The sequence below is a fragment of the Polypterus senegalus genome, chromosome 18, assembly GCF_016835505.1.
Source record: "Polypterus senegalus isolate Bchr_013 chromosome 18, ASM1683550v1, whole genome shotgun sequence".
Taxonomy (NCBI): Eukaryota; Metazoa; Chordata; class Cladistia; order Polypteriformes; family Polypteridae; genus Polypterus; species Polypterus senegalus.
The window spans coordinates 69,756,386-69,768,298 of NC_053171.1; the positions used below are offsets into that span (position 1 = coordinate 69,756,386).

The 11,913-nt window shown below is 38.2% G+C and overlaps 1 protein-coding gene across 3 annotated transcripts in view; it reads right to left on the reverse strand.

Annotated features, from left to right (window-relative positions):
- Positions 1-11,913, reverse strand: part of capn3a (calpain 3a, (p94)) — a 102,160-nt gene that overhangs the window by 11,855 nt on the left and 78,392 nt on the right. For all 3 annotated transcript variants that reach the window (XM_039741209.1, XM_039741208.1, XM_039741207.1), the window contains 3 exons: positions 6,608-6,665; positions 5,014-5,078; positions 4,760-4,828 (listed from right to left, as the gene is read on the reverse strand). In XM_039741209.1, the coding sequence (XP_039597143.1) occupies positions 4,760-4,828; positions 5,014-5,078; positions 6,608-6,665 (192 nt within the window). The remainder of the gene's footprint in view (positions 1-4,759; positions 4,829-5,013; positions 5,079-6,607; positions 6,666-11,913) is intronic.

The window sequence follows — 11,913 nt, forward strand, 5'->3', positions numbered from 1 at the left end:
ACATCTGTGAATGGCATCTGTAATTGGACATTCATTGTAGTGCAGCATTATGCCACAAAAGTCCTAATGATTGTGAGTCTTATGTTGACACAGATAACTTGCATGTTTAAAGGTTAACAAAAGCAGCTTTCATTATCTCTAGGTGTCCTTACTGCAATATGAGTGCATTAAAGTACTCCAGTTACGTTAGGAAATTGTGGTGCAAATTGCCTTTTAATGTTGGTAACAATGTGTTATGTTATATGTATATGTACTCAAGCCATGCGAATAATGGATTTCGCACTTCATCAGTCGGGTAAAGGCTTCCAGCACAGTGGCCATGATGGGGTTTAATATGTTAGTCACGTCAACACACATAATAATAACAACAGCATGAATTATTATGGGTGGCACGGTGGCGCGGTAGGTAGCGCTGCTGCCTTGCAGTAAGGAGACCCAGGTTCGCTTCCCGGATCCTCCCTGTGTGGAGTTTGCATGTTCTCCCCGTGTCTGCGTGGGTTTCATCCCGGTACTCCAGTTTCCTCCCACAGTCCAAAGACATGCCAGTTAGGTGCATTGGCAATCCTAAATTCTCCCAAGTGTGTGCTTGGTGTGTGTGTTTGTGCACCCTGCCCGGGGTTTGTTTCCTGCCTTGCGCCCTGTGTCTGCTGGGATTAGCTCCAGCAGACCCCCGTGACCCTGTAGTTAGGATATAGCGGGTTGGAGAATGGATGGATGAATTATTATGCGTACGAGTCTTCATTCATCTGATTTGGCTGCTTTTCCCTACTTGATCAAGGGTGTCATTTCCCAGTTTCTTTGAAATGTTATGTATGCATAGGTCAGAGTTGCCACAAATATACACACGCTCCATTGTCAGGTTTTCTATTCGTTGTTTTTTTTTTTTTTAATTTTATTGAATGTTTGCACTCAGAACTATAAATGGAAATATTATGATAGTAAAATGCACTGAGGCAATATCTTATGTAATTATGATGTCACAGAAATTCTGCCAGTTTCTTGTACTTTCAGAAGAGGAGTGGCCTTTAATCTTCTATAACTCCAAATGCTGTGTCGTACAAGGGGCTGTAGGATCAATTTGAGGAGAGCAAGGAAAACCACACAGTCAAGAGGGACTGAAGCACAATCGTGATGTTGCTCCCCAGCAGGTCATTATCTACTCGTACAAAATAAAGAGAACCTAGTGAGCAATGTATAGCTGAACTGGCTTCACCTAAAGTCCATGTCATATTACATGACTTTTTCAGCAGTTTTCAATGTTAGCAAGTTGGAGGCGGTCACCAGCGCGATGCAGGAAAGGCCAGTCTTGTAATGTGACATGCCAAGAGACTCGCTCCAACCTGTCTGTGACTGAGTCCGATAAAATCTTGGTGCTGGGCTCTTTGTGAACAAAAGCTGACAAATGATAAGTGCTTAACTGCAAGTACAGTTCACTGAATGTTGCGACAAGGAATAATGAACCTGCATGTTTTGGACCACTCATCTGTCTGATGTCTCGTATTTTAAGAGCCACAACAGAATGGACATAAGACAAAAAGGTCTATGATTGCAGCTGAACTCGCCATACCTATTAACCCTTCATGGAGCACCAGCTGTGCCAGGCAGCACAATGTTAGCTATGAGAAAAAGGAACGAGCAGGACTATGATAGAAAGTCAGCAGTGAGATGGTAAATGAGACCTGGCCAGCAATTTTCAGTCGCATAAATTGACGTGGTCTGGTGGCACATCTAACTTACCAAAGGACTACAAGTTAAAAATGAACAAATGGCCTACAATATTTGGCTCCTGTAAGGAAAAGAACAGACCACCACACACAGGACAGATAAATTGACTGTAAAGCACGAACAGAAGCTAAGACAGAGTGGCATGCTAATTGCAGAATTGTGACAGCTTGCCTTGCGATGTTTTATTCTTTATCCAAATGGTGACAAGTAGCAAAAACAATGACACCAAGTGCTCTGGGGAGCATGGAGAGGCACGCATTGCAACAGGTGCCAAGGAAATTGACAGCAGCTGTGATCTTGAAAACCATGGAGTAGCTGCACAAGCTGCTTAATTATATGACCACCAGGAAGAATAAAGGAAAAGGTAGGACTAATGGAATCAGATAATTGGGGGGATTCATCTGACTGTTGACCTTGATACAAACTCACAATTTTGTCTTTTTTCACAATTTAGCCTTAAAAGGAAACAATGATAGCCAGTTAGTAGTGTTCTTTAATAATAACACCTTCACTTTTGGTTGCTCTTATCCCAATGTCAGTGGATATGCCATTTTTAAGTGCATTTTCACTTTTCCATCACAGTTTTCTCTTTATTATTCCCTCCGACATTCAGCTATGAAAGGTTTTTAGTCTAGTGTATAACAGGCTGCAGAAAGCCTATATATGTGTTGTACTAAAATACGATTACTGCCCATGTTTAACATAAATCAACCAGAGAACAAAAGTAGTAAAGGAGGACACTTCTCTTTACAGTCTTCTAATTTCACATAGTTTGCCAAAACAAGCCAGAAAATTCTAAACACTTTAGCTCAGATACCAAATATTGTGATAACTGAGTAATTCATAATCATCTATTAAGGTATTCGTTATCTTCCTGTCTAACTTGATTTGTGTTGTTACCCCAACTTTTTTTTAATGGTGAGTCGAGGTCACTTGCCTTCTCTACACTTGATATCTCTTACCTCATCTCTCATTCAAGTCCCTGCATTTACTCCCTTTACTCCACCCTAGCTCAATCTTCTCCTTCTCTTTATGACATTTGTTGCCTCTTCTAAGCCTTCTTCTGTATAAGATGCTCCTGACCTTACTCTTTCTTTCTACTCCACACCCACTGTCTGAATATGTTACTTCCATTTTGGATATCTGTCTGATCTTTAACTTTGTCCCTCGTTCCAATCCTACTTCCTGTTCACTTTTCTTCATCATTTTCTAGTATTAATTTGCCAGCCATATATGCCATTCCGGACTCAATGTCTGTGCCTTACTTGTCTGTCATTGTAATGATGCCTCTGACCTTTATTTATACCTTTCTTGTTTGGTTTTCTTCTGCACACACTGGAACAAGTCTGACCTTCTCTGTTGTGAATTTTTATTTTAATGGTTCAGGTCATCTCTCATTCTAGTCCCACACCTGCTTCCTTTTACTCCTTCCCATCTAACTCTGCTGTACATCTTTGACCCATGCCTGTTTTTCTTTTTTGCAACCCCACTGTATGATCTTTTTACTCCTGCTGGCCACGGTAGTTATTCCAATGCCACTGGCTGCTCTTTTGTGTAAACTCTCTATAATATTTCTGGCCTTCCCTCTTATTTGAGACCCACTACTTCATCTCCAGCCCACTCAGTCCTTTCTTTGCATGGTGCCTGTTCCATTTTCTTCCACTCCAGTCCACAGTTATCATTGAAGCTACATTTATATTGCTGCCTTTGAAGACTTCAATCATTTAATTCAAAGCAGCAAGATAAACTACAAGAAATTCACATTAAAGATCAAGAACATAAAAATGAAAAATTCAAATTCTTATAAAAGACATTTCCACATGCATCAGAGTTTTACAAATACTTAATAGTTAAAATCAAATCAAAATTCTATATACTAAAAACACCTTTTTTTTAAAGTTTTTTGAAGCTTGTATTTACAGTGGAACCTCGGTTTATGAGTAACTTGGTTTACGAGTGTTTTGCAAGACAAGCTAAATTATTTAATAAATTTTGATTTGATAAGCAAGCGCTGTCTTGCAATACGAGTAGTATGGATACACTGTCTGCTGAGTGTCATGTGATCACAACTGAGCTAATGGTTCTCTCTCTCTCCTTATCTCTCTCTCTCTCTCTCTCTCTCTCTCTCTCTCTCTCTCCTTATCTCTCTCTCTCTCCTCTTGAGGGCAATCATCTCCTATTCTCCGTGTGAGTCTGTGCTCCTCACTCATATAGTCAACATCCGTACGAGCGTATACTGTTTACTACAGCATTGTGTGTGTGTGTGTGTGTGTGTGTGTGTGTGTGTGTGCTGTGAAGTGCGAGTCCCCATCTTGCGCCCCAAAACACGAAGCTGAGTCTCAGTACTTTAACAACACCAGCTTTATTCAGCTTGAAACAGCAACAGCGTGGTTATTTATTGTAGCGGGATCTTTATAATGTTCCTTGTATCACCCATTGATGGCAGGCGCTTATAGCATGTCTGCGATCTTTTGGATGCGCTTATACGGCGAACTGCTACAGCGCTGGGAGACTGCGATTGCTTTGGGACACTCTTCCGTGTGTCGTCCCGTTGGGTGGAATCCCACAAGAGTTTAGAAACTCAATTACATCAGCCATGACTCTTTTTAAAGGTTAAGTGCAGGTTAATTTGTTTCATGTATTTTTACTTTATATTTTGTATTAATCATTTTTATATGAATAATTTTGGGTTGTGGAACAAATCATCTGAGTTTCCATTATTTCTTACGGGGAAATTCACTTTGATATACGAGTGCTTTGGACTGCGAGCACATTTCCGGAATGAATTATGCTCGCAAACTGAGGTTCCACTGTATTTGACAAATCATCATAGAAATAAATGAATGAGCAGTACAAACTCAAACATGTCAAGAGATAAAGCAACGGTCATCCAGTTCACCTCACACTACCCTTTGGCCCTCTGCCTAACCTTTATATTGTCTTCTTGGCAGTGGATACTCTGATGTGACCTGCTTTATAAAACTGCTAGATGTCCTTTGTTGACTGCCCCATTGTTCTTCGCCTTCTTCCTTACCTGCCACTGCTTGATTTTATTCCAAAGATGGCGGAATTCCTGCAGGTTCAAACGCCCTGATCCATCTGTCTATAATTTTAAAAGATTTAAGGAAAAAAAGGATGTGTACACTTTTTGTAGCTCAGGATAAATCACTTCTTTTAGTTGTTAGTGGAATGGACAAATGTGCTGCTTTATTGTGCAAGACCTCTGTTCCAGTGCTGGATCAATCATGACCATTCAGACTGTCCAACTATCAGGTATGAAAAGGATACATCCATCAGTGCTATCATACTGCGGCAAGACTCCCGGGTGAACCCATCCGTCTTCAGGTCTTTATCTAAAGTAAGAAAATGACTTTTAAATGTGAACACAGATATAATCATATACTTTTTACAGCTTGCTGTATGACAGAAAGGCAAAAGAATATTTTTATGGCTACTAGGAGAAGAAATGGAACTGGAACAAGCACCTTGTACAGTTGGTCACCTGAATCATTAAAAACTCACATCTCACATTTCTCTGGGGGAAAAAAAACAAAAGACAAAAAATAAATGGTGCCAAACAGTAACCCAGCATGAGCCAGTTCTGGAATCATCGGCAGCTTAAGGAGGCTGTTGTGCCTTTAAAGACGGCAAGACAGACGAGGTAAACCAGGTTTGTTTAGGGCTGTGTGGTTGACATTTTTGCTTCAGTTTTTTTTTAATTGAATTAGGTTTTATTCTGTATCCTATAAGAGCTTCCCTTCTCCTGTGTCAGCCATTTTAAACAATGAAGATTTAGCATTTTTGAGGACATCATCTTTTATGAAGCCGTGCAGATTAGAACTTATTTCTTTCCATATAGTACAATGAAACACACTTTACAATGATCACACAAATATAAACACCTTTGAGCCATTGATTCCCATTTTTATGGCTTTCTCTTAATGGGAAACTGGCTAATAAAATGAGAAGCAGTTAAGGTGAGGTGAATGAAACATTTTAAGATGCAAGTAAGGTTTTGAATGCTAGCAAACCAATGAACAGATTCTAAACTAAAAATTATACAGCTGCAAATGTGTTTTGATTATTAAATTCATTATAAATGTGGCCTGGCATGACTAAGACAGAGGAACCCACTCAGAAAGATTCCACTGACGGTCAGTCTAGCCGACAGACATCGCTTCAGTCTTACAATGGCAGGATGTCCCATAAATTATGGCTGAAGAGCAAGAGTGAGACATGGCCCAACAACCGGGTCAACATCCATCCGTGGTTAATTAGAGCTGACGCAGGAGCTGAGGAGAGCAAGAGCTACTTTAGGAGAAAGGTGCCATCTTTTAACAGAATTCAGGCAACTCAAAGTCATGGTGGCATTGGGTGGGGGGTTTGATTGGGGTAAGAAGGGCATGGCATCAGTTAGAGTAACTTATAAATATAATGTAGCCTGTAAAAGACGGCGGACAGAAAGTATGAAGCATCTTCCACTTCTTTTAGCCAGCCCTTTATTTTTATATAAACTTGATCAGTACATATTTGACCTGTTTGTTTGTTTTTTAAAGGTCAGTCTGTGAAATGTGCCATAGCAGTGTTTAAACCCACTTAATTTAGTTTGGGGTGGCTTGGGAAAATACAACAAATCAACTCAAATTACAATTGCCAAATAACCTTAACCTAATACACTGTACCGAGACATTAAGCAGGGTGTGCTATCTGAACACAGGGTGATGGGTCCACGAGGCAGCAGTGCCAACTACTGTGCCACTACATTGTGAAACTCAGAGACAGGTGAAGTGCCAGAGACATTTGTCTTTGTGGTGCATTGTTCCTATCATGGCATAGGTCTAATGATTAATTAATAGATGGCTAGATAGCCTGAAGTACTCACGTTTGGCCACCACTCTGTTCAACACATTCTTCAGTTCATTGGCGGTGATCTCCATATCCTACAAAGAAAGAGAAGCACACATCTGTTATTTTAGGATAGGTTCTCATGGCAGAATAAGCTGTTTGGTATCTTGCAACGTCCTACACTTTGTTTATCGTCCAAGCCATGGTGGGCACTTGTCATTCTTCTCTTCATATCACTACATTTGTGTTAAATTCAAATTCTTGCCTACAGAAGAGTCAGTGGGTCAGCACCTCTAACATATGAAGACACTTGTAAGCTCAGATGCTGTTTCTCACCAACTCAGATCTGCTGATGAACAGCGCTTGGTGATGCCACCTTTGTGTGGCATCAAATCTTAGCCCAGACTGTTTTCATGTGTAGCTCCTTGCTGGTGGAATAAGCTGCCCACCTACATTCATATTACTGACTCGGTCAATGTGCTTACGAAGTGTTTGAAGACTCCCTTGTTTGGTGAATTTCTGTCTAACTGATATTGGCTTTGGTAGGTTTTTGTAACTGTCAAAGTTAAATCCACAAAGCCCGTTCAGGATGAGAAGAATTGCTTTACTGACACATACTTGGAGTCAGTCGGTATAATGAAATATATGACTGACTTACAGATGCTGGTTACACTTCTTAAATACACTTTGTCAATTACAGAAGTACTTGATTAGTTTAATTTCTCTTGTCTTTCCTAGTTACTGATCAACAGGAGCCTTGAAGTCAGGATTCTGCTACATAAGATTAAAATGGTTTTCTTATCCATACTCGTCCTTGTGCTAAATTAGCAGCAGGATTGGGTCTCAGATCAGATCAGATTAATATGCTTTCTTGTGGTACTGAAGGCAAAATCTTCCAGTTAACAAGGACAGACGTCATTCAACAGAATCTATATATAATCAATTTGTGAAAAATCATATTTATCAGTAAAAACTGAGTAACTTTCACATAACCTAGGAAGTGTATCTCACTTGTATTTTTGTTCTGAGCTCTTCATTTGCGGTGAACGATTTTGTATCCTTGCCCTGTAACACTTGTTCTCAGACATGTTTACTTGATTATGTTCTCCTCCTTTATAAGTTGTTTTGGATAAAAGCGTTTGCTAAGCACATACAGTAGAATTACGATTGTCCATGTCCCAATTTATAAAGGCTCCACATTATTCAAGGTGAATCTTTTAGTGTAATACACCACTTTTCATACACAGTAATTCATAAAAGCTTTGCCATGAATTCTGCACCAAGCGCATATTGCTTTGATGTGATTATCGCTTTGCAGCTATCAAGAGGGAAGGCGTGCGTAGTGCGGTGGGGCAGCACACCAGGAAGGCTGGAGTTAGTCAGGGTGGGTTTCATTACACCGATAATGAGGACCAAAAGCTGGTATTGATGCCAAAGTCAAAATTGTAGTATTGCTCCAACACTACTAAGGTATGAAAAGAGGCTTAAAAATGAAACTCTAACAAATAAATCGGGAACATATTTGATATCTGTCAGTTTTAATCTGGAATAGCCACAGTAAGTAATCTGTTTTATCAGAGTTGTAAGTTATCCGAGGTAGCATTGGTCCACATTACCTTGGATAATCAGGTTTCCACTGTAAATATAAATATAAAGCTGCCAGAAAGCCATCTTACAGTAAGTTGGAAAATAGGCTGGACAGATGGATGGGGAAAGAAATTAGAAACGAAAACTTATTAACATTTACTAGGTGCTTCATTAAATGACTCTTTACAATGGATGAAAGAGTACAACACTACTCAATGCAGTGTAAATAATATCTTGGTATAGTATAGTGCCAAATCTACCAGCACTTAATTAACATGCACACGTACCGGTCCCGGTACATAACGACGATTGGACGACGTCACAATCATATCACAGCCATGTGTGCATGCCCCTCTGTCATGCACCTCGACATACTACACATCAAATGAAAATTCAGAGTCTCGTCTTGCCGTTGATATAAACCATTTTGACACACAACAACCACAGCACTGATACTAAATCCTTTTTTACAGAGAAGTAAATACTTTTTAAGAGCTGACTTTTCCTACCTTTGACTACCTTTGAAGACTCTCTCTCTGCAAGTCAAACATCAATATTTCCGAGCAATATTGATCTCATTCTGTCCGTAAGGCTCCAGGTAATATAATCCAGTAAAACGATTAGGTCCCAAACACACGATAGATCCTCAAAGGGACAAAACCTCCAGAAAACGTTTCTTAACTTGAGACTAGCTCCGAAATTTTTTTTTCATTTCTATTGGTCATATCAGACGTAATTTGTCTGTCGGCAATAACCATGCTGAAGCATGTTACACGGAAGTGTTAGCTTCTGATTGACACCTAAGTTGGCCAATTACGATGGGTCTGGGGGGTGACTGGCATCTCGTATAGCCAACGAGTGTCACAGACAGCTGAACGATGACGCACAACTCCAAACCCTGGTAGAATCTACCAGTTTGATTGGACGCTGTGAGTGTCACTCCAAACTTACAGCCAATGAACAGCTGAGCACGTCGATATGTAACTTGCCATACCAACTTGTAAACAAAACCGATCGGAGCTGCGCGAAGCTGGCATTTGTGCCAGTCTGCAGACTTGGTGCGTGGTTGTTTATTGTGATTTCACCTAGTTTTTTCGCATTTTAAATATGAAAATAGTACAGATAAACATAAATACACTCTCAATTAAATAATAGATGCATGTACGCGGCGTGAAAGTGATCACTCGGACCAGGAGACGTCTAATGGCAGAGAGCGACATGTGACACGCCCTTGTGCTTTCTGCTTGCTAGTGATTGCTACAATCAGTGGCACGTGGAAAAACGCTGTATTGTAACAGTTTGTAACAAAATATATATAGTTTGTGTGCATTTTATTTAAAAAAAAGTAAAAAAATAAAATATATATATATATATATTTTTAGCCCATAAGACTTGTTTTGACTATTTTTATATTGAAATGTGTATTTTTATTGTTTTATTATGGAATATGAATTTCCATAACTAATAGAGTGACACTGTGTGTAGATATAGATTCCTTTAGGTGAAAGCTTTCAGTAGAGCCCTCATTGATATCTGTGGGTTGAAGCATTCAAAAGTTATTACACTTTTTCCATACGTTCCAAAATGTGGATAATGGTCCCTCTAAAACGCCCTGGGCATGCCCACATAAAAACTGGTGTAAAAAATGTCATTTTTACAGGTATTCTTTTCAAATTTGAAATGTGAGTAGTCAACAAGTTATTCTGTTGGTACATAGTGTGTTTCTGTCCCCACCTCCCTACTGCAGCTATAGAGGCCTTTATTTTCACAAAAAAACTTAGGCAAGAACAAAAAAATTCATTTTTTCTGTGAGTTCTAATGTGCATAACTTTTGATCAGTCACACCTACAGTGATTCTGATTCTGATTCTCTACTAAGGGTGAAACTAGAGAATGTTACCTTTACAAAGAGACCAAACATGTGTTTATACTCCAGATAGTTCAATAACAGCAGTGATTCTAATTTGGAGAGGTCGAATTACAAGCGATTTAGCAAAAATGACCCCGCTTGAGAAGGGGACGGAGTGTTTGGCATTTTATTATAAGAGCAGCACTATTTTTTTAACATGTTTCTTTATGTTTAACAAATGTTTATGTTTAACAAATTACTTATTAATACACAGCGTGAGCTTAGATACTGGCACACAGTTGAGAGCAGTTCACACACAACACTTCCTCAGCCCTCCAGCAACCTTTTATGTCAAAGAATTTTGAAGAGATTGCGCTTGATCAATTGCAAGCATTTTTAGGAGGATAATCGCTTACATGAAACTCTTCAGTCTGGTTATAAATAACATCAGAGTACTGAAATGGCTATTTTAAATGTTTATAATGATATTTTATTAATTGTTGATTCTGGGTCACTTGTAGATGTACTTCTCTAAATTGTTTTCTATCGTATTTTTCTATGTTAATTTGGGATAATCATCATCTTCTTACACTCCACTAAAATATGGGATCCCTCAAGGTTCTATACTTGGGCCAGTTCTGCGTTCATTATACATGCTTCCTCTTGGTTCTGTTTTCTGTAAGCATAACATATCTTTACACTGTCTTTCACGTGACACTCAAATGTATCTACCTCTTAGAATCAACTGCCTGGGATCTCTTTTGGCTTGTCTGGATGATATAAAGTGCTGGATGTTGTCAAATTTTCTTGACTTAAATCAAAATAAAACTAAGATTGTACTGTTTAGTCCATCCAGTGCACGTGTCTCTAATATAGCTCCTCTAGCAAAACACTGCAAGGCATCTGCAAAAAGTCTAAAACTAGATAAGACAATAAACTCTATCGTAAGAAGCCTTTTCTTTGTTTTGCTGATTTTGCTCTTGTTTCATCCTGCCTTGACTATAGTAATTCAGTGTACAGTGGTGTCAGGCAAACTCTTCTCTCTCATCTCCAGATGGTCCAAAACTCTGCTGTGAACACATAACTCCTATTTTGGCTTCACTCCATTGGCTTCCCATCAGTCTTAGAATTGATTTTAAAATTTTATTGCATATTTTCAAATGTTTAAATGGTCTGGTCACAGCTTATCTGTCTGGCCTCCTTGTCTGTTATACCCCCTCCTGATCACTGAGGTATACATATATATATATATATATATATATATATATATATGTATATATATATATATATATATATATATATATATATATATATATATATATATATATATATATACATTGTTAATGTAATTGTTTTGTCATTGATATGAGTGTTGTTGTCATATCTATCTATTTATATATATATATATATATATATATATATATATATAGCAAAATAGCTGCGATTGGCAGTGAGAAGTAAAAAGAAAAGGAAACATTTTAATAATAACGTAACATGATTGACAATGTAATTGTTTTGTAATTGTCATGAGTGTTGCTGCATATATATATATATATATATATATATATATATATATATATACACACACACACACATACATATATATACATATACATATATACACATACTGTATATATACACACACATATATATATACATACTGTATATACAACATATACATATCTACATATATACTGTATATAAACATATATATACAAATCTTCATATATATATCTACATATATATATTAGGGGTAGGACTCGATTAAAAAAATTAATCCAATTAATTAGAGGCTGCGTAAGAATTAATCTTGATTAATCGTATGTAATCGCACACGTAAATTTGCCCCAAATCGCAAATGTTTTTTTTTTTATTTAAAACGGTTTTAGTGGGCGACAGAATCAAATA